The following is a 26611-nucleotide window of genomic DNA, read 5'->3' as shown; positions in this document are numbered from 1 at the left end:
CGTCTGAAGAAGTGGGCTGTGCCCACGACAGCTCATGACACCAGCTACATGTGTTGTTAGTCTGTAAAGTGCTACCAGACCATTGCTTCTTTTCTCTAACACTGACAGTGGAAAAGAGAGTAAAAGGCATTCACTCCGGCGTACACAGTTTCTCTGGGGGCTGTTTAGGTTCCCTGCTTCACAAGAGCAAGTGACACAGACCTGTCAAAACAGAAACAGGTTCTCCTGGTTTGAAACTTTCACCTTGTGAGTGTCACCAACTCAAAGAAGCCCCAGAACAAATTCACACCGGGCTTCAGGGGCTGTAGACAGAGGCATGTTCCAAAGAACTTGCAGATGCGGGTTCATGCTACAACACGAGCATCACGCCCAGGACTTGCTACTTGGGACTCAGAAGAGCCAGAACTCTACCGTGTAGCACAGATCCGGCCTCAATGCAATCAGCCGGGTATTAATGAGTCACACAGGAGTTAAAAAATTCTTTTAGATCTCGGCAACGCTCCAAAAACTTCTCTGAAAAGAATCTTCCCCTGTGCCCGGTAAGCCATTAACCGCTCTGTAAACTCTGTGTGATGTGATCATGCAAATAGTCCTCCTGGCACAGACTCACTCCCCCCCATGCAGCCTGCTTCCTCCCCACCCCCCTAACCCAGCCAGACAGGATGACAAGTGAGTCAGGGACACCCCAAACAAACTCCTGCCCCTCGTCTGCACCTCACTGCACAGAATCCAGCATCTCCCTTCCTCTGTTACCGCTCTGTAACTGGGACCTGGCCAGAAGCAATCAGGGCAATCAAGCTAATTGCCTGGGTCAGGGTGGATGAGTTTTGCAGGGCCCAGGGCAGCACAATATTGCAGGCCCCCCTTAGAAGAAAAAATAGAAAAAAGGCGTCAAATGTGCAAATTGTAGGGTATTTTCATATAAATTTGATAGAAACTTAATTTAGTTGGATAATTTTTATTTTAATGATATTGTAATTCATTCGTAAACACAATTCTGCATTAATAATTAAACACTTTCATTTGTATTTAAGTCTATTATCCCTGTCTAGCTCTCTTGGCAGCACATTCTTCGATTATGTCAGTAAAGTCCATTTCTTTACACGGGTCGTTTTCAAAAAGGTTTCAAAATCCTTCTTCACAAACAAACGTCACAGCAACCACCTGACAAATCTGTGACTGAGGACTACACGCATTATGCAGTACATGGTTTTTAAACCCCTAGAGCAGTGAAATGCTGCAGGATTGTCCTCTCAACACTCCTATTATTCTGCATCTTTTTAGACCTTTAGAGGAAGGTTTTCAAAATCAGAAATAGCAATTAGGCCCAACTGCAATAGCCCGATTCTAACGGAAACTCAGAGCTGGAAGGCCAACTTTATCAGATAAACATTTGAGAAAAATCTCCCACCTGTATCTGTGTGACAATTTCCCATTGAAGGAAACATGCATTAGTAATGGCATTACTGGCATTAGTAATGACTGCTGCTCGCTGGTGCTTTCTGACGTAGCCAATGCAGGGCCCCACAAGAGGAAACCCTCCCAACAGCTCGCTCGGTCTGTCTAGAGCTACCGATGGCGCAGCACAGTCTGGCTCGTCGTAGGCTCCCCAGGCGCCACTCCCTGTAAAACGTTCTTGGTCCTCAGATATTTCAGTCCAACAAACCAAATTATCGACAGGCGAAGTCGCTGCAACCCCTCAGGGAGCCTGACCACGGAACACGTACAGCTCCACCCAGCGGCGGATACAGGGCAGGGCGAGCGGGGCGGCTGCCCCGGGCTCTGTGCTTCGATAGGCCCCGCGCCAGCCCCGCTCGCCCTGCCGTGAATCTGCCGCTGCGGCCCTGACCCGCTGGAGCCGCCTCCGCTGCCCTTCGCTGCGGGTCCACGAGCGGCTCCGTTAGCCCGTGGCGCGCGCGGTGGCTCGTGGCCAGGGAGGCGCCCGGGTATCCCCCTGCTCCGCCCTCCTGCCCCGCCCAGAGAGAGGCTGGGGGTGGCGCGGTCTCTCCCCCGGGGGGAGCCCAGACCCCTTTCCCGCCGCGCCTGGGGGCAGAGCGACCCGCCCGCCAGGGAGACCCCGGCTCCTCCCGCCAGTCCCCACCTCCCCCCACTCGTGGGTGCAGCGCGACCCAGCTCCACAGACAGCCCCCCCCCCACACACACACACGTCCCTGGGAGCAGGGGGAGTTGCCAGCTGCCCCCGCCCAGCCAGGAGCAGGTCGAGAGGCTGAAATAGTCATTTTGGCCTGTCTGATGAGTCAGACACCCCTGCCCGCTGGTCCCCCTATGGCCCATCTGTGCGCCATCCCTGCCTGCCCCCCAAGTCCCAGCACCCACACACTGCCTGCCCCCCAAATCCCAGCACCCACACGCTGCCTGCCCCCCAAACTCCAGCACCCACACGCTGCCTGCCCCCCCAAGTCCCAGCACCCACACGCTGCCTGCCCCCCCAAGTCCCAACACCTAATACTGCCTGGCCCCCCAAGTCCCAACAGCCACACACTGCCTGCCCCCCAAGTCCCAACAGCCACACACTGCCTGCCCCCCAAATCCCAACACCTAATACTGCCTGGCCCCCCAAGTCCCAACAGCCACACACTGCCTGCCCCCCAAGTCCCAGCACACACGCGCTGCCTGGCCCCCCAAGTCCCAACACCTAATGCTGCCTGCCCCCCAACCCGAGTACCCACATGCTGCCTGCCCCCCAAATCCCAGCACCCACACGCTGCCTGCCCCCCAAATCCCAGCACACAGGCGCTGCCTGGCCCCCAAGTCCCAACACCCACACACTGCCTGTCCCCCCCAAACCCCAACACCCACACACTGCCTGTCCCCCCCAAATCCCAACACCTAATGCTGCCTGCCCCCCCAAGTCTCAACACCCACACGCTGCCTGCCCCCCAAGTCTCAACACCCACACACTGCCTGCCCCCCAAATCCCAGCACCCACACTGCCTGTCCCCCCCAAATCCCAACACCTAATGCTGCCTGCCCCCCCAAGTCTCAACACCCACACGCTGACTGCCCCCCAAGTCCCAACACCCACACACCCTCTGCCCCCCGTCTCAACATCCAACTAAATTAAGTTTCTATCGAATTCACGCAATTCACATTTAATATGAAAATAGCTTCGATGTCGCATTTGACGCCTTTTTCCTGTTTTCTCTCCAAAGGGGGGACCCCACGAAATTGTGCTGCCCTGGGCCCCGCAAAACTGTCATCCGCCCCAGCTCCACCCATATGAACAAGCCTTTACCGATGCAATTTCCTTTCCTCCTGAGCTGCCATGAACGACCCTCAGGATCCCTTTTTTGTCTCAACAACGTCGAATATTGAAGCGTTTTTACGATAACCCGAGAGCTGAGCAACTGGCTAGTCCAGCTCCCCTGACCCGATGAGAACGGAGACCCTCAACAAACCGACGAGAGAGCCTCTTCGCTTTCCCTCGCTCTGTTCACCTCCACTGCCGACACAAACCGCCGAAGCGGCCGGCGCCCGATCGTCCAGACGGCGTGACCGGAGCAAGGCCCTTGCCTGGGGATCTGGCGCGTCGCCTCTAGTCCCAGCATCTGGCATGCCGAGTTTGGGGGCTCGGGGGCTGGCTGCGTGATAACCCTGTCTGATACATTCACCCGCTGCGTGTAAGAACCCACCTCCCCACCCACCGAACACCTGCTGAATTCCTCCGTACGTCGCTCGATTTGTTCATTCGTTCCTGTTCCTCTTTCGGCTTAGAGACAAGGGGGAATTTAACATTCATCACGAGAAAAAATCAAATCCTGGTCCAGTCTGAGCGCAGAACTGTGGGTGTGCGCAGAGCTCCGGTGGTGTCCCCCCCCTTCCCCTTGCTCCCAAGCTAGCGATGGGTCATTCCTTAGGAGCGAGGCTAGAGAGAAACACCCTCCGGCTCCGCCCACGATGCCTGGCTGGTGCGGAATAACGGGAGGCCTCGGGTGGCTCTTGGGATTTCGGGGTTTCAGACACACGCGTTTCGAGGAGAGCCTGAGGCCGGGAAGTCGGTTCGGTTGCGCCCGGGTCCAGGCTATAGTAGCAGGGCGGGTGGTGCTGGCGGCTGGAGAAACCGCGCCCCTGTGTGCTACGATGGATGCAGCACAACCGGGCGCCGCTGCTCCCGCGGCATCTGCAACCCCAGGCACCCGAAAGAAAAGGAGAAAACAGAAGCCGCCCAGCAGACAGCGGCCGCTTCCGCCCAGCCCCTCCTGCGCAGCGCGGACTTCTCCAGGAACCGCAGGGCCCCTCCTTGGCGGCCACGGAGGAGGGGCCGCGACTGGGGTGGACGCCCAGAGGAACCAAAGCCACAGCAAAGCGCTCAGGACACGTCAGAGCGGGGCCTGCTGAAGCGAGGGGCCTGGCAGCCGCCCCGCTCGCCCTGCCCTCTATCCGCCACTGGCCTGGGCTTGAGACCCCAGGGAGCCCAGCCTGCCTGGGACACCTGGGGCCAGGTGAGGGACCAGCGCAGCCCGGCTCTGAGGAGGCCCCTCTGCAGGTCGCTGGGCGCAGGGAGCTGAGAGGCGGAGGGTCCGGGAGCAGCAATCCCAGCGGGTACCAGGAGGAAGAGCCGGAGGGGAGGACGCTGCAGGAAGCAGCCCAGGGCTTGTGGCTGTCACAGCTGGGCTATGGCTACACTCGCGGCTTCCTGTGCAAGTACGTCTGCTCTTGTGCGAGAATCCACAGAGCGTCCGCAGGGCCCGCCCACTCTCGCACAAGGAGATGTATAGCACGGCGTGCAAAGAGAGGCCGCTCTTGTGAGAGAATCCGCAGAGCGTCCGCAGGGCCCGCCCGCTCTCGCACAAGGAGATGTATAGCACGGCGTGCAAAGAGAGGCCGCTCTTGTGTGAGAATCCGCAGAGCGTCCGCAGGGCCCGCCCGCTCTCGCACAAGGAGATGTATAGCACGGCGTGCAAAGAGAGACCGTTCTTGTGCAAGAGCCCACAGAGCATCCACATGGCCAGCCCGCTCTCGCACAAGGAGATGTATAGCACGGCGTGCAAAGAGAGGCCGCTCTTGTGTGAGAATCCGCAGAGCGTCCGCAGGGCCCGCCCGCTCTCGCACAAGGAGATGTATAGCACGGCGTGCAAAGAGAGGCCGCTCTTGTGTGAGAATCCGCAGAGCGTCCGCAGGGCCCGCCCACTCTCGCACAAGGAGATGTATAGCATGGCGTGCAAAGAGAGGCCGCTCTTGTGTGAGAATCCGCAGAGCGTCCGCAGGGCCCGCCCGCTCTCGCACAAGGAGATGTATAGCACGGCGTGCAAAGAGAGGCCGCTCTTGTGTGAGAATCCGCAGAGCGTCCGCAGGGCCCGCCCACTCTCGCACAAGGAGATGTATAGCACGGCGTGCAAAGAGAGGCCGCTCTTGTGCGAGAATCCGCAGAACGTCCGCAGGGCCCGCCCACTCTCGCACAAGGAGATGTATAGCATGGCGTGCAAAGAGAGGCCGCTCTTGTGCGAGAATCCGCAGAGCGTCCGCAGGGCCCGCCCGCTCTCGCACAAGGAGATGTATAGCACGGCGTGCAAAGAGAGGCCGCTCTTGTGTGAGAATCCGCAGAGCGTCCGCAGGGCCCGCCCGCTCTCGCACAAGGAGATGTATAGCACGGCGTGCAAAGAGAGGCCGCTCTTGTGTGAGAATCCGCAGAGCGTCCGCAGGGCCCGCCCACTCTCGCACAAGGAGATGTATAGCACGGCGTGCAAAGAGAGGCCGCTCTTGTGTGAGAATCCGCAGAGCGTCCGCAGGGCCCGCCCGCTCTCGCACAAGGAGATGTATAGCACGGCGTGCAAAGAGAGGCCGCTCTTGTGTGAGAATCCGCAGAGCGTCCGCAGGGCCCGCCCACTCTCGCACAAGGAGATGTATAGCACGGCGTGCAAAGAGAGGCCGCTCTTGTGCGAGAATCCGCAGAACGTCCGCAGGGCCCGCCCACTCTCGCACAAGGAGATGTATAGCATGGCGTGCAAAGAGAGGCCGCTCTTGTGCGAGAATCCGCAGAGCGTCCGCAGGGCCCGCCCGCTCTCGCACAAGGAGATGTATAGCACGGCGTGCAAAGAGAGGCCGCTCTTGTGTGAGAATCCGCAGAGCGTCCGCAGGGCCCGCCCGCTCTCGCACAAGGAGATGTATAGCACGGCGTGCAAAGAGAGGCCGCTCTTGTGTGAGAATCCGCAGAGCGTCCGCAGGGCCCGCCCGCTCTCACACAAGGAGATGTATAGCATGGCGTGGGAAGAGAGGGTGTCTGGTGCAAGAGCCCACAGAGCAGCCACACGGCCCACCCGCTCTCGCACAAGGAGATGTGCAGCATGGCATGGGAAGAGAGGGCGTCTGGCGCAAGAGCTACGCTCTTTTCGAACAGGTGTGAGCCCTCCTGCTCAGGGGCTCTCGTGCAAGAGGCAGTGTGGAGGCTCGGCAGGGATTTCCTGCACAAGAAAGCCCTATGGCTAAAATGGCCACCAGAGCTTTCTTGCACAAGAGAGCATCCACACTGCCATGGGTGCTCGTGCGCAAAAGCACAGCTGGCGCATGGCCGTGTGGACGTTTTCTTGTGCAACACTTCTTGCAGAAGGACCCTTGCACAAGATGTTCTTGCACAAGAAGCTGCGAGTGTAGACACAGCCCTGGTGTTGGAAACGGTTACAGGCAGCTGCCAGGACAGGGCCCGGGGCTGGAACCCAGAGTCGAGGGGGGGCAGGGCCCCCAAACATCCACCTCCCCTTTCCCGCTCAGGGAGAAGCCTGGCCGGGGAAAGAAAAGGGGGGTCCCAGCCCCATGTCCTTTGGGGCCCGCGGGGTCTGGGGAGTTTGGTTCCCCCATTCCTCATGCTGGCACCACGAACAGCCAGCTGGGCCCTGGGGTGGGGCTCGAATCGAGGGCTGCTGAGAGCATCCGGGGCCCGCAGCCCACCCGACAGGACGGGGCCTGCTGAGTCGGGGCGGCAGCTTTGGCCCAACGTCGCCCTGTAACCGTGTAACGAGGCGATCTCCCGCTCAGCCCCCCAGGGGATCCGGCCCGTGTCTCTCCCCGGCTGGCCGCAGGACAGGTCCCAGGTGGGACGTGCAGCCCTGAGATCCGGCGGGCCCCACCCATTGGCGTTCATGGCACAAGAGCGCAGCGCCGGCACCAGGCAGAGCTGGGGGGAGCTGGGGGGGACAGTTACCGGGAGCTGCTGAGAAACGATGGGCCAGGCAGCTGGGAGCCCAGGGAACGATGGGGCAGAAGACAGGCCATGGGGGGAGGGGCCGTGCCCCCCCCCGCACTGGGATCCGAGCCCCGTGGCCAGGGCGCCGAGGGGCAGAAGGCGGCAAGTGATGCAGGGGGATACCCAGGGCACACGGCTCCTTCCATCCTGGAGCACCCGCCAGGGATGTGCTCCGCCAGCCGCATGGGCACTGCACTGCTCCCTGTCGTACCCCGGGGTTCTGGGCCTCGGTACCTTCGGTGGGCTGGACGGTCAGTGCCAGGGTCGTCCCGGCGCGCTCCTCACAGGACCTCTCCAGTCCGGCCGAGCTAAGGCGCCGGGCGTTCGGTAAGGTCAGGCAGAGACACCCGCCGGTCAGGCGCCTCGTGCCCCCCACGTTTGTCCCAGGACGTTTCTTATGAAGATGTTCCCCTCCCCCCTCTGGCTCCCCGTCTGTTCCCGGTGCCTCCCCGCGTCCTGCCCCGCTCCACCCGCCCTACACACCCACAGTTACCGGGGGGCTCTCTCTCTCTCTCTCTCTCTCGGCTCCTGCTCCTGAACCAAAGGCCGGTTGCTGTTTTCAGGTCACAGGCCTCTCCTCAGGCCTGCGGACTCCATGTGCCTGGCCCTCGACTTACTACAGAGGCAAGTGACGCAGGGGTCACTGCATGGGCACTGCGTGGATGCTGTGTGGGCGTCACATGGGCGCTGCGTGGGCGCTGCGTGGGCATCACATGGGCGCTGCGTGGGCGCTGTGTGGGCATCACATGGGTGCTGCGTGGGCACTGTGTGGGCGCTGCGTGGGCATCACATGGGTGCTGCGTGGGCGCTGTGTGGACATCACATGGGCACTGTGTGGGCGCTGCGTGGGCATCACATGGGCGCTGCGTGGGCGCTGCGTGGGCATCACATGGGTGCTGTGTGGGCGCTGTGTGGACATCACATGGGCACTGTGTGGGCACTGTGTGGGCGCTGCGTGGGCATCACATGGGCACTGCGTGGGCGTCACGTGGATGCTGTGTGGGCACCACGTAGGCGTCACATGGGGGCTGTGTGGGCGCTGCGTGGGCATCACATGGGTGCTGTGTGGGCGCCGCGTGGGCATCGAGTGGAGGATGTGTGGGCGTCGCGTGGGCGCTGCGTGGGCACTGTGTGGGGGCCGCGTGGGCGCCGCGTGGGCACCACATGGGCGCCGCGTGGGGGGACTGCGTGGGGGGACTGCGGGGGCATCACGTGGGCGCGGGGACGTCACGTGGGCGCGGCGTGGGGACTGCGGGGGGCGTCACGTGGGCGCGGCGTGGGGACTGCGGGGGCGTCATGTGGGCGCGGGGACGTCACGTGGGCGCGGCGTGGGGACTGCGGGGGCGTCACGTGGGCGCGGCGTGGGGACTGCGGGGGCGTCACGTGGGCACGTACCAGCGGTGCCGTTATGGCAGTTCATGAGGGCGCCGTCATTTGCATCCACCTACATCCCCTCAGCCCCCAGCATCTTCACCCACCCCTGAATTCCCACCCCACCAGGTCTCCCCCTTCCCTTCCGCCCAGGCTGTGGGGCTCAGGCCCGGCCCTGTCCCCGACTGTCATCAGCCCCCTTTCACCTCCCCTACCCCGCACAGCCCCCAGCCCCTCTGGCCTCTCTCCCTGGGGCCTCACGTCCTGCAGCGCCTCCTCCCCTGGGTGCTGGGCCAGGGGCGGGCGGGGCAGGGAGATGACACAGACGCTGGGCAAACAAAGCCAGGGCAGGATTCCTCGGAACTGGGAGGAGCAGGAAGTGCGGGGGGAGGGGGGGGGGGGGGGGGGGAAAATCGATAGATCCACAGGGTGTGTTGGGCAAAACATGGACTTCAAACTGCCCGGCCAGTGCCCCTCGCTCCCACCCCACAGCCCCCCCTGCCCTGCCCTGCCCGTGCCCCTCGCTGCCGCCCCGCAGCCCCCCCTGCCCTTGCCCCTCGCTCCCACCCCACAGCTCTGCACCCCCAACCCCCAGACACACAGCAGCTGGCAGCCACCTGGGCTCAGCAAAATGAAATTCTAGAAAGACCTGAGCGAAACCTCCCAGCGCCCTGTGCCCGTCCCCGGCAATCCTCCCCCAAACCAATGCTCCCCCAGGGCCTATCTCTGCCCAGTGCCTGGGGGCCCCCCGCCCAGCACGCCCCCCCAAACCAGCGCTCCCCCTCTCTCTGCCCAGCGCCCGGGGCCCCCTCCAGCCCTCTGGGCCCACCCGGCACATCCCCCCCCAAATCAGCGTTCCCCCCTCTGCCCAGCGCCCGGGGGCCCCCCCAAACCAGCGCTCCCCCTCTCTGCCCAGCGCCCGGGGCCCCCCCCAGCACCCCCCCAGCACCCCCCCCCCCAAACCCACGCTCCCCCTGTCTCTGCCCAGCGCCCCGCAGCCGGGTGGCACTGATGCCCTGCGACTCCCGTCTCTCCAGCCAGACTCGGCTCAGTGGGGACCCCCGCGGGGCTTGCTGGCCGCTCCCCAAACCCCGCGTCTCAGGGAACTGCACCAGGACGTGGGCGAGACCCGCGTGGCCGGGCGCGCAGGGGCCTGACTCTGCCGTCGGGGAAGGAGGCCGCGGCCGAGGGCCTGTGTGTCCCTGGGGGCGCTGGGAAGCAGCCGGCCCATTGCCGACCGCGCTGCGCTGGACACGCTCAGCCGGGCCCTGGGGGCGTGTGGCTCTGCCCCGGCTCTGGGCTGGGCTGCGGGTGTGGACAGGGGCCAGCCCTGGGCTAGGGGCAATCCCAGCGCCCCAGGTGGGAGCGGCTCATGTCTCCCGGGGGCTCTGCCCCCCCCCCCCCGACTGCGGGAAGCCGCCCGGGGAGATGGGGGCGCATTTGCCCGACTCCGAACCGCGGCGTCACGTCTCCCCGGGGGGGCCCGGCCAGGACACTCCCTGCAGCCTCCGGCTGGGAGGGCGAATGCAGCAGCCCGGCTCCTTCTCCGGACCCCCAGGCCTGGGGCTGCCCCCCCGACCGCCTGTGATGGCGCGTTGGGGACCCCGACCCTGCACCCGTCCACAGCCAGCCGAGGCTCCCCCGGCCAGTCGAACGGGGGGTCACTGCTGCTCTGAGGCGCAGCCCGGCCCGGGTTCCACGTGGGCTTCAGAGTGAGGGGCCGGCAGCCCCAGACCTCTTGGGGGGGGCCACAGGCCCCTGAGCCCCCAGCACTCGGCTCAGTCTCTTCGTGTTTCCCCCGCCCAGACCGCCCCTTCCCCCACCGCCCCCTTCCTTGTCCAAACCCCTTCCCTGTGTTGTACTTAGAAGTACTCGGGAACTTTTTCAGGGGGATAAGGCAACACGCCACATTTATTGATCACACAGAATAATTAACAGTTATATATATATATATATATCATATGCGTATGATCACTCACACTCACACTCACACTCACACTCACACTCACACTCACACTCACACTCACACTCACACTCACACTCACACTCACACTCACACTCACACTCACACTCACACTCACTCCGTCTTGCTGTTGTTACCAACAAAGTTGCTCCCCTTAACTTCACTGGCCAGGTGAGTTAGATGGGGGAGGGGTGGAGCCGGGCTTCTGCTGATCCGGATCGATGCTCCGATGGTGACAAGATGAGACCCGGAGTCCTCAGCAAGACAACTCACTTTTATAGCAGCTTCCCTCTTATGCAAATATATCCCAGATTCAAACTCTGGGTCTGTGTCCTTGGGTCCCTTTGTGGGTGCTGTCTGTTAAGAGAGGGTGTTTTCCAAAGAAGGTGCTTGCTTCTAATCCCCAAGGCCTTCAATATGTCTGCTCTTCTTTCTTGAGCCCTCTTGACACCTTGGGTCTGGCTTCCACCCCCTTTTCAACTGGTGTAGCTCTCTGGAGGTGCTTGGCTCCCAAGTGTTACTCATTCACACCTCGTTCATTCAACTGGGCAATTGATTACAGAGTGGGGAGAGAGTGGGGGAAAATCTTATTCTGCTACAAGTTTTCTATATAGGGCTCTAATACAAAGTTACAAGGTTATATGGATTAACAAAGTTACAAGGTTATATAGAGTCAAGTATCAGAGGGGTCGCTGTGTTAGTCTGAATCTGCAAAAGCGACGAGGAGTCCTGTGGCACCTTCTAGACTAACCGAAGTGTAGGAGCATCAGCTTTCATGGGCAAAGACCCACTTCGTCAGATGCATGTACATGTCTTTGCCCACGAAAGCTGATGCTCCAACACTTCGGTTAGTCTAGAAGGTGCCACAGGACCCCTCGCCGCTTTTGAAGGTTATATAGAGAGGCACAATGTCAAGTCATATGCAGCAATATAGAATATATATTGCTTCGTATAAATCTATGTAATACATAGATTCATCTACACCTGCCCCGGTGAGAACCAGCTGGGCCATGGTCTACTGACATGGGGGCCCCAGGGCACGCCCCACCGCTGGGCAGCGCTCACAGACACGGGCCAGCAGGGGTCGCCCCAGCCCACAGCCACCAGTGACTGCCCCACCTGCCCGGCCAGATGCACCGCACGCCCGCTACCTCGCACCCCTCTTACCCCACACCCTGGCGGGCCTCCTCCTTCACCCCCCTGGCTGGCTCTCTCCTCTGCCCCCACTTCCTAGGAACTGGTCGGCACTGGCTCTACGGGCCGGGTGCCAGATCCTCTGTCCCGCTGGCCGCCTGCCCAGCCCCATATAACCAGCCCTGGAGTAGGAGGAGGCTCAGACGCTTCCACCTCTGCAGGGACCCACAGCCGCCTCCCCGGCCAGAGCCCAGCCCCGCACTCGGTGAGTGACCGACCCTGCAGGAGTCAGCGGGGTCCCCAATAGTCGCCGTGCGGGTCACCTGCTGCTCTCCTGAGTGCTAGTGGCTAAAGCCAGAGCAGCTGGGAGCCAGGATGCCTGGGTCTGTCCCTGGCTCTGGGAGGGCAGTGGTGCCTAATGGTGAGAGCCTGGGGGGGGCCATTATCTGAGGCCCTGCTATCATTGAGGCATTGAGGTTTGAGGGGCAGAGTGGGGTGGGCATGGGGAGGCTTGGGGCCCAGGGGGGGTCCATGGAGGAGGCAGATCCAGCCTTGCCCTGCTGCAGGTGGATCCGGTGACAGACCCAGCATGGCCCCGCAGGGACCCCGCCCCGCGCTCCTCCTGCCCCTGGTGCTGCTGGCGGCCGGCCTGGCCCAGCTCGGCGAAGGAGCCACCTACCAGGACTTCGTGAACCGCCACGTCGACTACGAGAAGACTCAATTTCATCACTTTCACAAGCAGAGTTCATCAGCTCATCCACGATAATCAGATTCACTTTATTAGTAGGAAACAAACGGTCATCGTCAAAAGCATTAGGCAGACCCTCCACAGGACGGATAAAGGGATATTTACAGAGCAGTTCTTTACACAGAGGTTGCCAACAACTGGACCACCACACAATATTCTCAGGCCTAACAGACAGTGTGTGTTTGGCATTATCCAATACGTTTTTTATAAATAACTTTTCCCACAGTTGCTAGGCCCTGCGAGAATTGCAGAAAAGGGGTGTTTCCACCTCGTATCCATTTTTCCAACGCCGTAGGGCCGGGTTTTAAACCCTTCTCCTAGGACCCTCTTGTTATAAACGACTGCTTAAGGGTTTTTGTCTCTATTTGCCACTGATTTTTGTTTCTTACAATCGAGGGCTGTTGCACCTCTATCTTTTTGGAGGTGTTTTCTTGCAGACCCATACAATAGTCCAGGACTAGATCTTTCAAACTGTCAAAGTTGATCTTTTCACAGTTTGCTACGTTTAGGGTAATCCCTTTGACTTTCCGACAGGCCTTTCCTCCCGACAGCTTATACCCGTAGGTTTTCGGGCCTGCCGACACAAACTCAGTTCCCCTAAATAATCCCCCAGAGGGGGATTCCAGTCACCTTCCCTTTTCACAAATATCACTGAGTCAGTGTCGTGGTATAGGCACCACTCTTGCAACCCATCTAGGAGACGGTATAATTCTAAGCGGGCATACGCGGTGGTGAAACAGGCTATGAAAACGTTGGTATTGCCAGAGACAGAGTACGGGTCTTTTGCGTGCCTCCAAGACACGCATGCTGTTTCATCGTCGATAAACTCGCAGGATGAAACCTCGTAATTGGGGGAAAACAGGTACCGAAAGAGTTCGTCGGGGTCTCTTACGATGCTGGTGTTGGGTAGGTTTGTTCTTTGGCTGAATTTACCCCACAGAGAATTTAAAAACAGTTTAGCAATTTGGCGTTTAGCCGGGTACGACCGGATCGCGTGTTGGCGTAAACGCATGCCTTCTTTTTGGTAAAAATCGTTAACGTACTTACTTTGCTTTTGTTCATCTGTGCACCAGCTGGGATACCCTGAAGCCTGTTTCTGACAGAGGTGTAATTTTATATACTCTGAAAAGAGTTTGTCAGGTTTGTCACTGAAAGGCCAGATTTCATAGATTTTAGCCACCGTATACCCCTTTGCTATGGCCACATTCAATTCCACCGTGCACCATGTCCCCAGGGTAGCTCTCTCCTCATCAGTATGGGTGCACGTCTCCCGCTGCTCGGTTTCCGCACACGTTGGGCATAGCGGGAACATAAGCTTGCCACCCGCTCTGACAGGGAACAATGGGAAAAAGAGGCCTCACGCAGGGTACACCTTAACTTTTGCAATTCCAAAATAATTTGCGAGGGGTCCAAAGTTGTCAAACTATATGGGGGTGTCCAATAGGGTATTCTTTGGTTTTGTTTACGAAAGGGTACAGGCTGGTAAAATCATGAGTGGATTTCTTCTCTGGGGTTAGGCTTGTAATATAGGCAGATAGCGTTTGTCCTCCCCCCGAAAAGAGCATCCCTAGGCCTGAGAGGCTGGGGTAACTGGGCTCGGTTTAAAAAGCCTGCAAGCTCCCTGTCTGTTTCTATCACCTCCCACTCGTGCTCCCAGAGAGTCCGCACTACAAAACCAAGTCATTTTAGAGAGTCGGTCTTAAGCTGCATCTTGTAATAAAGAAACACAAAAGTTGTCCCTGTCATAGGGTTTTGTGCTTTCACAATAACAGGTGACAGCCCTGGAAAAGACACCCGTTAAACTCAAAGGCCGTCCATACCCCGTCAACATTGACATAACCGTCTAAAAAGTCGGGGCCTACTGTAGTTCCCCACCCTGTAAAGCATGCTGTATCTGTATATTTTCTTTGTAAGAGGTATACAGCAGCCACTGAATAGATGGGGTCGAATCTCTCTTTCTGCCAGTGGTAATTGTCTGGAGGGAGAAGAGCGACCGTGTTAGGCTCCAAAACCATAAACCTGTACATCGCCATGCAGACGGAGGCCAGCGTGATGTACTGGAAAGGATCGATATACAGGTTTATCTCAGTGAATTTACCAGGGCCTCTCTCTGCTACACCCCCCCATCTCTGTCATTTTCATAATCTCTTTTCTATATAGAATAGAAGCCTGTCTCAACATTTTAACATCCTGTTGACAGTAATACGCGAGCTCTTTCTGCAAGTCAAACGTCAGAGCTGTGGTCCTGATAGCCGTCGAGAAACTCTGCTTTTTCCCTGGGCATCATGCTGTCTACACCATAGTGTCCCACACTGGGCATAGGCCCCACGTAATTTTGGTTTTCTAAAATGTTAAAAAACTGTGGAAAATACCCTTTGCACCCTTCAAACCCCATCGCCTGCGGTAGCTTGCTAAGCTTCATGGGCAGGAAGTTTAAAGAGTCTATAAAACGAATGCCCAGGGCCTTAACTTTCACACACATTAGTTTACTACCCTGAGTGATCAGTTCTAGGCACATCTTTTCCTTCAGTAGCTGTCTCACGACGAAGTACGCATGGTAACCTTTGGAATTGTGCTATCAATGTGTAGTCACGGAACTCTTTGCCAATAAAGGTCTTAGCGAACATAGAAAGACACTCGCTACCCTTAAATTCCCAGATTTTTCTGGCTTTAGGGCCAGAGCAAAAATGTAACTGGGAGCGTGCAACCCCGTCTCCTGTGTGCATTCGAAATCATAAAAAAAAAAATCTACTTTTCTGAGGATTCGGGCATTCTAAGGCTGTCCATGAAACAGAGATGACGGTCTATGCTGCCAACAAGCAAGCCCTTACACTGCTTACAGCGCCGCCTTTACAGCGGTGCCGCTTGTCCACGTCAGACTGACATCACACAAAGCTTTAGACAGGCATTCGACTTGTTTTTGACGTGCAGTCTGTGTGTCTGACTAAGAACTCTTTGGATCGACAAAATAGTCTACAGCCAGGACACCTCAGCGGCACGCCCACGCTGTCTGGGCACGTTCCGCTCAAGCGGAGGCGGCAACGATACCTGCAAGAGTGGTCGTGCCTGTACACTGTGTGGCAAAACTCACAATCATTTTTCGCTCCGAACAACTTTTTCACATCCAGAACCCCATAGTAATGCTCATCGTGCAACGGGATAAGTCTTGGGGTACACTGAGCCCCCCGTTTTAAAAAAGCCCCAGCCGCCTTTCGCCGGATACAGCACCACCTGGATGTTAACTCCTAAACGCTGTTCAAACTTCGCTACGTCGCTGACTGTAACCTTTCTTTGATCTGACCACCCCAGTTTCTCGTGAAGCTTTCTCGCCCCCTCTAACAATTCGGCGTCCGTAGGTTTACGATCGGACAGGACGGCCAAGAGCCCGCCCGCAAAACACAGATTGGTACCGGTGTAAGCCAGGTCTACTAAACATGGTCTCTTTTTATGAATACTTTGACTACTAAGGGTAGAATTTAACACTCTATGAGCACCCCCACCCGTTTTTTACAACTGTCACATCGAGGTGCAATGTTCCATTGAGGTGCAACTCTCTATTACTCTGGAACAGCTTTGAGGTCTGGTTTAAAAAATCCTCAGCAGACAGCTCGTCCCTAGTTCTTCTGACCGAAAACAAAGGGTTAGTTAAATTACGGCTCTCTAAACGTAACTGGACATAATCATCAGGGCCTACCCTACCATTAACCTCATCTAGAACTAACTGCATTCCCCTACGTAGGCTTCAATAGCCTGTTCAGCTGAATTTATTTGCTCAAGATTGACAACACGAAATTCCTCACAATACACTGACCCCCCAAATCTAGGTACTTCATGTTGCCAACTTCTCACTCTCTCCATATACAACTCTGGATTTTCAGGGGCACTTGGGGGTTCCTCTACGGGACCATCAGGGGCATCTTCTGCCTCAGATGCTATTTCAGAGTCAGAGCCGTCTCTGTGAGTCACCAGGACTAGCCAGGGACCCGTCTACAGACTCATCACCCCGCAGGTCAGATAAGCCATTTTGTGAGCCTCCAGTAGGGGGCATTTCTTTTTGGGATTTATTCCTCATCACCTCTTTAGCCTTTTTAAAATTTTGCAGTGATCTTGGCCTGGAACTTTTTGGCAGCCACCCGTTTATCCGCCAAATGCTGTCCCCCCTTTTGTTTACACCTTATCTGATGGGAACCCCTGAGGATGACCCCTTTGCCCAGGCCCCTTTCTTTTCGGCCCCCTGAGGGTACAGAGTTCACCAGTTTTCTGAATGAAGCATCAAACTCTTCCCCCATACGAGAATATGGGGGAGCTGTGATGAGCTTCTGGTTTTGGGAGAATGGTTTGTCAGTCCTTGGTTTTTTATTCACAACCCCTAGAGCGTGTGCTCCGGGTTTGTGAATGTGTGTGGTTTTGCGCACGTTCAGAACCCCTAGAGCGCGTGCTCCGGGTTTGTGAATGTGTGTGGTTTTGCACACGTTCAGAACCCCTGGAGCGCGTGCTCCGGGTTTGTGAATGTGTGTGGTTTTGCACACGTTCAGAACCCCTGGAACGCATGCTCCGGGTTTGTGAATGTGTGTGGTTTTGCACACGTTCAGAACCCCTAGAGCGCCTGCTCCGGGTTTGTGAATGTGTGTGGTTTTGCACACGTTCAGAACCCCTGGAGCGCGTGCTCCGGGTTTGTGAATGTGTGTGGTTTTGCACACATTCAGAACCCCTAGAGCGCGTGCTCCGGGTTTGTGAATGTGGGCGTTTTCGCTCACAGTTCTCAGGGCTTGGTGTGGCAGTGGCCGCTGAGGAACTGGAGTTGTGTTTGTGTGGCTGCAACACCTCGGCATTGCAGGAGTTTTCAGTCCTTGGTTTTTTATTCACAATCCCTAGAGCGCGTGCTCCGGGTTTGTGAATGTGTGTGGTTTTGCACACGTTCAGAACCCCTGGAGCGCGTGCTCCGGGTTTGTGAATGTGTGTGGTTTTGCGCACGTTCAGAACCCCTGGAGCGCGTGCTCCGGGTTTGTGAATGTGTGTGGTTTTGCGCACGTTCAGAACCCCTGGAGCGCGTGCTCCGGGTTTGTGAATGTGTGTGGTTTTGCGCACGTTCAGAACCCCTGGAGCGCGTGCTCCGGGTTTGTGAATGTGTGTGGTTTTGCGCACATTCAGAACCCCTAGAGCGCCTGCTCCGGGTTTGTGAATGTGTGTGGTTTTGCACACGTTCAGAACCCCTGGAGCGCGTGCTCCGGGTTTGTGAATGTGTGTGGTTTTGCTCACAGTTCTCAGGGCTTGGTGTGGCGGTGACCGCTGAGGAACTGGAGTTGTGTTTGTGTGGCTGCAACACCTCGGCATTGCAGGAGTTTTCAGTCCTTGTTTTTTTATTCACAACCCCTAGAGCGTGTGCTCCGGGTTTGTGAATGTGTGTGGTTTTGCGCACGTTCAGAACCCCTAGAGCGCGTGCTCCGGGTTTGTGAATGTGTGTGGTTTTGCGCACGTTCAGAACCCCTAGAGCACGTGCTCCGGGTTTGTGAATGTGTGTGGTTTTGCGCACGTTCAGAACCCCTAGAGCGCGTGCTCCGGGTTTGTGAATGTGGGCTTTTTGCTCAGTTTCCTCAGGGCATGGTGTGGCGGTGACCGCTGAGGAACTGGAGTTGTGGTTGCATGGTTGTTTTTTACCAGAGTCTTTTGTTTTGTCCTCGGGTTTGACGTACGTGAGGTTCGGACCGCCCGGATGCTTCATCTGCACTCGTGTGCTGGTTTGCGTTGTTAAGGGTCTCAAAGCAGACTCCTGGTTCTTTGGCGGTTCTGGAGGAGGTGTCCTTGTAGCTCTGACTACAGCATTGTCAGAAACGTTGTCCATGCCTATGAGGTGGGGGAAAAACATTTTACAAAAACAAACAAACAAACAAACAAAACCCCTGAACTTTACCATCTCTCACCCCCACACCTGTGTATTTACTTAAAACCTCATAGAACCACCAACCCGATAAGCAAAATATATTTACTGGGCTTCATCGATCCATCAGTCACTGATGCTGGTGAATTTTCCTTTTCAGCTGTCTCTTTCGAGCTTGTTTTCCCTCTGGTCTAAGGATCTCCCATGTTTTGACTGTACTGTGGAGCAAACAACATTATAATAAAACACATGAAACCCTCTTGTAAACTTTTAAATCATTAGGGTGTTTTTCTATTTAAAAAGTTATAGCTTTAAAAACAAAATAATCCATTTCAGGCTGTACAACAAACACCAGTTTTGAGTTTATTTCTACCACTTAAAAAAACCAACCAAACAAAAAACAAAAAACCTACAAAAATTTTTAAATACATCTCATTTTGCAGAATAAAAACCAAAAAACTGCTTTTAAAACCTTGTTAGTTTAAACAAACCAAGTACTTTAAAAAAACCCTACATCTATGCCATGCACAGCCCCTTCCCCCTCCCTCCACACACACACTAAACAGCAGCTTTATAAAACACACCAAACCAAGTTTGCAGCCATAGACTTTTCAAAACCCACATGCATTTAACACATCACATTTTGCACAGAAAAAGCAACCCACCAAACACTCTATACCAGCAGTTTGCCAACATATATTTTAAAAACACACCTGTGTCTGTCACAAACTCCATCACACACACACCTTCAAAAACTCCCCACAACAGTTTTAAAACCATTTGCAACAATAATTTTTTAAAAGCAGCGGTATGCAACAAACTCATTTTTTTAAACCACTTATCCCTAGCATAAGCACCTGAATCACCCACATCTTAACCCCTACAGCCAGCTTTTTTTTTAAATAAAAACCCCCAAGTAAAAACACGCCACATTTTTGTAACCATCCCAGATACCTTTAGCCTAACCCCACCACCTCCTCCCCCAACTCAGAATTGAACATTTATTTTGAAAACACATTTGGCACAGAAAGAGCAACCCCCCAAACACTCTATACCAGCAGTTTGCCAACATAAAGTTTAAAAACCACACCTATGTTTAAAAACCACACAGACCCTCTCTCTCTCACACAAACCCAGTAGCACCACATGTATTTAAAAGGCACATGTGTGTTTGGGCTTTTGGTTAGTTAGGATTACCCCCAAATGCCTCAAACCCATTTTAAAAACACATCACATTTTGCACAGTAAAAAGCCTGTTGGTTTGAAACAAGCCAACAGTTTGCAACCAAATACTTTTTAAAAACACACCTATGTCTTGCACAGACCTCATCTCTCTCTCACACAAACTCTCACACACACACACACACACACACACGCCCCACATACATTTAAAAGCCAATTGCAAAAAAGTTACCTTTCACTATGGGATAAAGTGTTGCAGGCACATGCTTGTTCTGTTCCCCCCCATGTGTGCTTGGGCCTTAAGGTTAAAGAATAAGCACAAATGTTAGTTAGTATTACCCAGGTTTTTTTTAAAACAGTATTAAGCACAACTACAGTTAAAAATGGTTTTTACCTTGGCCTGGTGGGGAACTGCAGCTTAAAATGACTGGTTCCATGTTAAACAGATCACACTGCAATAAAGATAGCCACCATGATTTTACTGAGAGAGCATGGCCAAAGAGTGGCATTATAGAATATATATTTTCAAAGTTACAAACAGGGAACACACCTTCTCCTGTTGCAGTCCAGCAGCCATTCAAGAAAGTTTCTGTTGAAAAGGGCAGTTGCCACCATACCTAGGTTTTTTATACCCTCCTAACCTATTGTTTCAAACAACTTCAACATAGTAGCTAACAGGTGAATTTGATCACTGCAACTCTGAAATAATAGATCCTTAAAGACTTAGGCACCCCTCCCTAGCATTGCCTTTGGTGATCTGGGGTGGAAGAATTAAGCTGTCTCCACACCTGAGTTGCTTTTGGCTACATTTTTTTTCTTTTAGTTTTGTAGGGCTTTCTTACAGTATTAACAGTAAAAGCACCAATCCTTAATGTAGCTGTACCCATTTCCATGTGGGACCCTTTGCAGATATCAATAAATGTCTTGGGGTTTGTTTTTTACAACATGCTTCTTTCATTCTTAAGGCTTGGGGGTTAAATAAAATGCTTTTAAATGTTTGATTGTCTTTATAGCAAATGCTTGTTCTAAAGTTTGGGTAAAAGTTTGAAATATTTCAGTTTTGGGTTAGACCCTTAATTTTTTTTTTAACTGTTAATGGCTAGAAAAAGTAGCCCATAGCATTCAACCAACTCCTGGGTCATATTTAAACTGTCCAATATCGTTTCTACCAACTCCTGTGTCCTTTAAACTGTCCAATAGCGTTTCTACCAGCCCCAGGGGTTATATTTAAACTGTCCAGTAGCATCTGCAAACTCCTGAGGTGTTATTTAATTAGATAATCATCAGAGCCCACCCATCCAACCCATCAAATTTAATTACTGAACATTAACCTCACAAGGGTAAGTGGTCACACCTAAACCTAATCATTGACTAGAGCTCCCTGGCTATTCAGTGAGGTTGGTTAAACCATTGAGTTCATGTCTAATAAATCCTAACTGGGGGGGATTTTTCCTTTTATTTAAAAAACAAAACATTTGAGGGGTTTTTCCTTCCCCGAGTTTCTACCATACACCTTTCAGGGGTTTTCAGTAAATGGGCCCCTTTATACAAAATGGATTCTCACAAACTTTATTTTTTTTAATGATTTTATTTAAAAGACATACAGACCATGTGTTCCACCAAAACTTTTACTCATGTAAGGATCACACAAGTCTTCTGACAGAAGATAGTCACAAAAGCCCCTTTTCAAAAGATATTTACAGCTACCAAGTTTTATATCTCGTGTGTGTCCCCTCACCATTCTCTAATTTCATCCTTCTAGACATCTTACAAATAGTCTTTTTCTTAAGCAGGGTTCTGTAACTTTTTGTACGCACCAGACGTTCAATATAACGCTCTAAGCAGGCGCCTTTTGGCTTGGTCATGGTCTTTAAAACACTGTGAGGATCTTGACTGAATTGCACTGCATTTACCAAAGTCACCCCTTGTGCTAAGTGTTCTTGAGTTAAGCACAGACATTGCATAGCATAACCTACGGCAATAACAGTATTTAATAAGCTTTCCAAACACAGTTCAGCACATCGGCCCCAGAGCTTGCAGTTTATATCCTCTGGAGTCCAAGTCACACAGTCATGGTGCCGCTGGGCTGGCGCATCTATGACACAACCCTCCCAGTCCTCAAAAAGCTTTTCCCTAAGACAGTGACTAAGGACGGTATAAACACCAACGCATCACTTTTTTACGCTTATGATGTGGCACTGGCTCAACTAGGTCAATGCCAAGCCACCGCCTGAATTCTTCATGGCCGTCGTCCTTGGCGTTCTCTTCAATGCTTTGTATCGGTGTTGAGCAAAAACAAGGTGGGCCCGGTTCGTCTGCCTTGTCCAATGCAATGCTGTCCTGGGTCTGAGGGTCAGCTAGAAAGGCATTGTCAAGCTGTTGAGAGATTGCCAGAAAGAAATAATGTAAGACGCTCTGGTCATTTTTTTTTTAAAGTTTACAAAATCCCGGTTTCCTAACCCCATGATGCCCCAACTTCGATCTTTCACTTACCTGTTTGGCTTCTTTTCCATGTGTCTTGTCTGACTCCTGGGAGCCGTGGGCACCTTCTTTCTCCAGTCCATCTAGCTCATCGGGCTGCCTCGTGAGCGGTTGGGTTTCGGCGTCAGATACTGGTGTATCCATCAGTGGCTGGGCCAAAGGGCTCCCTTCAACTTGTCCTTCCTCCTCGGAAATGTCGCTGATGTAGCGCTTTCTTCTCGGCACCAAAACAAAGTTGGTGAAAGAAGCCGTGTTTCCCCTCAGCGTTTGAACGCTCTCTGAAACACGCGCTCTTGGAACAAGATGGCCTCTTTTGCGTGGCGCTAGAACTTATGGGGAGGTGCTATGCTCTGATTGGCAGAGGGGGTCACAGGAAGCTCTTAGAAGGGTCACATGACCCGCTTCTGGTCTGCTCAATGGGCCCCGGAACTGCATCCCCGATTGGTCACAGCGATTCGCGGGGCGGAGCTACAGGGGAAAAACCCTTCCTGATTGGTAGAGGGAGGTGGGGCGAGTTCTTAGAGGGGTCACACGACCCACTTCTGGGCGGGTCATCCGGTCCCGGAACTGCCCCCGATTGGTCAAAGCGGTTCGCGGGGCAGTCCTACAGGGGAAAACCCCTTCCTGATTGGTAGAGGGAGGTGGAACGAGGTGTACAGATACTGCGGAATGGCTTGCTAGTTCGAACTATCTAGCCCGTGCTGCGTGTAGCCGCGCGGCACGGGGTTCGAACAAGCCGCCATTTAAAAATGGCACCGGCCGGCTTATGTAAATGAAGCCTGGGAAATTCAAATCCCGGGCTTCATTTGCAAGTGCGGTATGCCTACATTACCACCCTAGTTCGAACTAGTGGGGTAGTGTAGACATACCCTCTGTTATTAGCTTGAAGCCTGCTATCCGTTCATTTCATTTGGTGTCTTCTAGTCCTTCTATTATGGGAACTAATGAAGAACTTTTCTTTATTCACCCTCTCCACACCACTCATGCTTTTATAGGCCTCTATCCTATCCCCCCTCCGTCTCCTCTTTTCTAAGCTGAGAAGTCCCAGTCTCTTTAGCCTCTCTTCATATGGGACCTGTTCCCAACCCCTGATCATTGTAGTTGCCCTCCCCTCTCCCACCCTCTCTCTTCCCCTCTCCCACCTCCTTTTCCCAGTCTCCCTGAGTTTTGTTCAATAAAGAGAGTTTCTATTTTTGAACACGTGTCCTTTATTTTGTACATCAGGAAGGGGGGCTAGGGAGGGGTAAGTGGAAGGAGGTGAGGGAGGAATGGGGTACGAGCCCCCGATGGGGAGGACTGGGGTGGCTCCTGCAGCCCCCCCATTGCCCCTCCCGATGGCAGCCTGCGGCAAGTGCAGCCGGGCTGATGGCTGAGTGCTGTGATGTGCCGAGAGACCCTGGCCAGAGATCAAGGCCAGCGGAAGGGTGGGTGTGACCCCCGAGGGCAGGCCTGTGCCAGTCGCCCTGGAGCGGGGCGGCGAGTGGACAGAGGGAAGCCAGCTCATGTGGGGCCTCGCCGCAGCCGGCCTGAGTCAAGGGGAGCACCCATGTCCCCAGGGCAGGTTCCCACGCAGAGGGCCCGAACTTCCCTAGGTCACGAGCGGAGTGACCCTGCTCAGTTCGCTCTCGGAGGGGGGAGAACTGTGACGTAGTGGGGGTACCTGGCTGGTTTCTATGCTGCTGGCTCTGGGGTACCCCCCACTGGCTGCCATGGGTACCACGACCCAGCAAAACAGGACGAGTCACTATGCAAACCAGTGGCCAGACACCCCCCATGGAGAGGAACAAAGGAAGGTGGAATGCTGCCCTGACTGGGGGGCAGGGCTGGAAGAGGGTTAGTTAGTTCCTGGCTGGAAGGCAGGGAATAAGGAGCTGGGGAGGGGGTTGGGACTCCCCCATCTCAAGGGGGGGCACTGAGGCCTCTTAGCCCCAGTTCCTGTAACCAGATTACATCTGTGCTGCGCTGTGCTGGAGGAGCAATAAACCACCCTCAATTCCACCGGCTGGTGCAGTCTGTTTGTGCCATTTCGGGGTGCAGGAGACGGGGGACCCCCCAACGCGCCATCACAGCCGCGTCTCAGGGAACTGCACCAGGACGTGGGCGAGACCCGCGTGGCCGGGCGCGCAGGGGCCTGACTCTGCCGTCGGGGGAAGGAGGCCGCGGCCGAGGGCCCGTGTGTCCCTGGGGGCGCCAGGAAGCAGCCGGCCCGTTGCCGACCGCGCTGCGCTGGACACGCTCAGCCGGGCCCTGGGGGCGTGTGGCCCTGCCCCGGCTCTGGGCTGGGCTGCGGGTGTGGACAGGGGCCGGCCCGGGCTAGGGGCAATCCCAGCGCCCCAGGCGGGAGCGGCTCATGTCTCCCGGGGGCTCTGCCCCCCCGACTGCGGGAAGCCACCTGGGGAGATGGGGGCGCGTTTGCCCGACTCCGAACCGCGGCGTCGCGTCTCCCCGGGGGGGCCCGGCCAGGACACTCGCTGCAGCCTCCGGCTGGGAGGGCGAATCCAGCAGCCCGGCTCCTTCTCCGGACCCCCAGGCCTGGGGCTGCCCCCCTGATCGCCTGTGATGGCGCGTTGGGGACCCCGACCCTGCACCCGTCCGCAGCCAGACGAGGCTCCCCCAGCCAGTCGAACGGGGGGTCACTGCTCTGAGGTGCAGCCCGGCCCGGGTTCCACGTGGGCTTCAGAGTGAGGGGCCAGCAGCCCCAGACCCTTTGGGGGGTCCACAGGCCCCTGAGCCCCCCGCACTCGGCTCAGTCTCTTCATGTTTCCCCCGCCCAGACCGCCCCTTCCCCCACCGCCCCCTTCCTTGTCCAAACCCCTTCCCTGCCCCGGTGAGAACCGGCTGGGCCATGGTCTACTGACATGGGGGCCTCAGGGCGCCCCCCGCCCCCCCGCTGGGCAGCGCTCACAGACACGGGCCAGCAGGGGTCACCCCAGCCCATGGCCACCAGTGACTGCCCCACCTGCCCGGCCAGATGCACCGCACGCCCGCTACCTCGCACCCCTCTTACCCCACGCCTGGGTGGGTCTCCTCCTCCTCTCCTCCCCCCCCGGCTGGCTGTCTCCTCCGCCCCCGCTTCCTAGGAACTGCTCGTCACTGGCTCCGCGGGCCGGGTGCCAGAGCCTCTGTCCCACAGGCCACCTGCCCTGCCTGCCCCCATATAACCAGCCCTGGAGCAGGAGGAGGCTCAGACGCTTCCACCTCTGCAGGGACCCACAGCCGCCTCCCCGGCCAGAGCCCAGCCCCGCACTCGGTGAGTGACCGACCCTGCGGGGGTCAGCGGGGTCCCCAATAGTCGCCGTGCGGGTCACCTGCTGCTCTCCTGAGTGCTAGTGGCTAAAGCCGGAGCAGCTGGGAGCCAGGACGCCTGGGTCTGTCGCTGGCTCTGGGAGGGGAGTGGGGTCTAGTGGTTAGAGCAGGAGGCTGGGAGCCGGGATTCCTGGGTCTGTCCCAGGCTCTGGGAGGGCAGTGGTGTCTAATGGTGAGAGTGGGGGGGCCATTAGCCGAGGCTCTGATATCATTGAGGCATTGAGGTTTGAGGGGCATGGGGAAGTAGGGCCCAGGATGGTCCGTGGCGGAGACAGATCCGGCCTTGCCGTGTCTCCATCCATCTTCCTTCTCCCTGCTGCAGGTGGATCCAGTGACAGACCCAGCATGGCCCGACAGGGACCCCACCCCGCGCTCCTCCTGCCCCTGGTGCTGCTGGCAGCCGGCCTGGCCCAGCTCGGCGAAGGAGCCACGTACCAGGACTTCGTGAACCGCCACGTCGACTACGAGAAGACCCCGATCAACCCGGAGCACCTCTACTGTGACCGCATGATGCAGCGCCGGGGCATGGCGGGCAGGACCTGCAAACCCACAAACACGTTCCTGCACGCCCCTGAGGCGCAGCTCCAAGCCATCTGCGGCCGCGGCGGGCACCACGTTCCGCACCCCCGCTATGACAACCTCTATGAAAGCAACGACGTAATTAGTGGCACCCGGTGCACGGAGGCGTCGGGCTCTAGACCAAACGACTGTAAATACCGAGAGTCTCCGGTCCGTTCCCGGGTCACTGTGGGCTGTGTCCGTGGGAGACCCGTGCACTTACAGGCATGAGCTGGGATCATGGGTCCCGCTTCCCTGCTGTGTCGCTGGGGCCTCTCCTGCCTCATCCCTGCCCTTCCCAGCCACCCCCATGTTTGCCCCCGGGACATCCCGCCTCCCCCTTACCCCATGGGCTGGCAGCTCAGGCAAGCAGGGGCTTCCCACATTCCCAGCCCCGCCAGTGACACTCCCAGCGCCCACCCCCCGGCTGGCACCGAGACCCCCCGCCTGACCCAGCCCAGCTGCCCCCTCCCACCCCAAGCCCATGAGGCCGGGGGAGGAAGGGGGGTGATGATGGTCCTGGGGGGCAGGAGGCTCTCGCAGAGTTTGGTTCCCGCGCTGTTCCCTGCAATAAAACCTTTTCCTGGCAGCACCACGGAGTCCGTGTGTTGGGGCCGGGGCAGGTCGGGGCCATGGGGGGGGGTCACAGGGCGAAGTGCCGGGGGAACCAATCCCGTGGGGGGGGTTCCCCGTGTGGGGTACGGATGGTGGGGGAGGGGTGCCCCAGCAGGGTGGGGGTGGTGGGGGGAGGGGGGAGGGGCACGTCTGTGTGGTGAGGCCCTGACAGGC

General features: G+C 56.3%; 1 protein-coding gene and 2 long non-coding RNA genes across 3 annotated transcripts in view; 1 reads left to right on the top strand and 2 right to left on the bottom strand.

Annotated features, from left to right (window-relative positions):
- The window catches only part of LOC142825928 (uncharacterized), a 31982-nt gene extending 11091 nt beyond the window's left edge, over window positions 1-20891 (bottom strand). Inside the window, exons 1-3 of the long non-coding RNA XR_012900245.1 lie at window positions 20028-20891; window positions 19872-19929; window positions 19710-19775 (exon numbers count right to left, since the gene is read on the bottom strand). This is a non-coding gene — a long non-coding RNA (uncharacterized LOC142825928). The remainder of the gene's footprint in view (window positions 1-19709; window positions 19776-19871; window positions 19930-20027) is intronic.
- Window positions 1-26591, top strand: part of LOC142825927 (ribonuclease pancreatic-like) — a 42659-nt gene extending 16068 nt beyond the window's left edge. Inside the window, exon 2 of the mRNA XM_075918146.1 lies at window positions 25587-26591. Coding sequence (XP_075774261.1) covers window positions 25587-26053 — 467 coding nt within the window. The 3' untranslated portion in view covers window positions 26054-26591. The remainder of the gene's footprint in view (window positions 1-25586) is intronic.
- LOC142825929 (uncharacterized) lies at window positions 21166-25879 on the bottom strand. Its single transcript, XR_012900246.1, has 3 exons — window positions 25700-25879; window positions 21971-22172; window positions 21166-21853 (listed from the first exon to the last, which is right to left on the bottom strand). It is a non-coding gene; the product is annotated as an uncharacterized LOC142825929 (long non-coding RNA).
- Window positions 26592-26611: the final 20 nt, after the last annotated feature.

Source organism: Pelodiscus sinensis, unplaced genomic scaffold (genome assembly GCF_049634645.1).
Source record: "Pelodiscus sinensis isolate JC-2024 unplaced genomic scaffold, ASM4963464v1 ctg48, whole genome shotgun sequence".
Lineage (NCBI taxonomy): Eukaryota > Metazoa > Chordata > Testudines > Trionychidae > Pelodiscus > Pelodiscus sinensis.
This window is presented reverse-complemented; position numbering and strand designations above follow the sequence as displayed.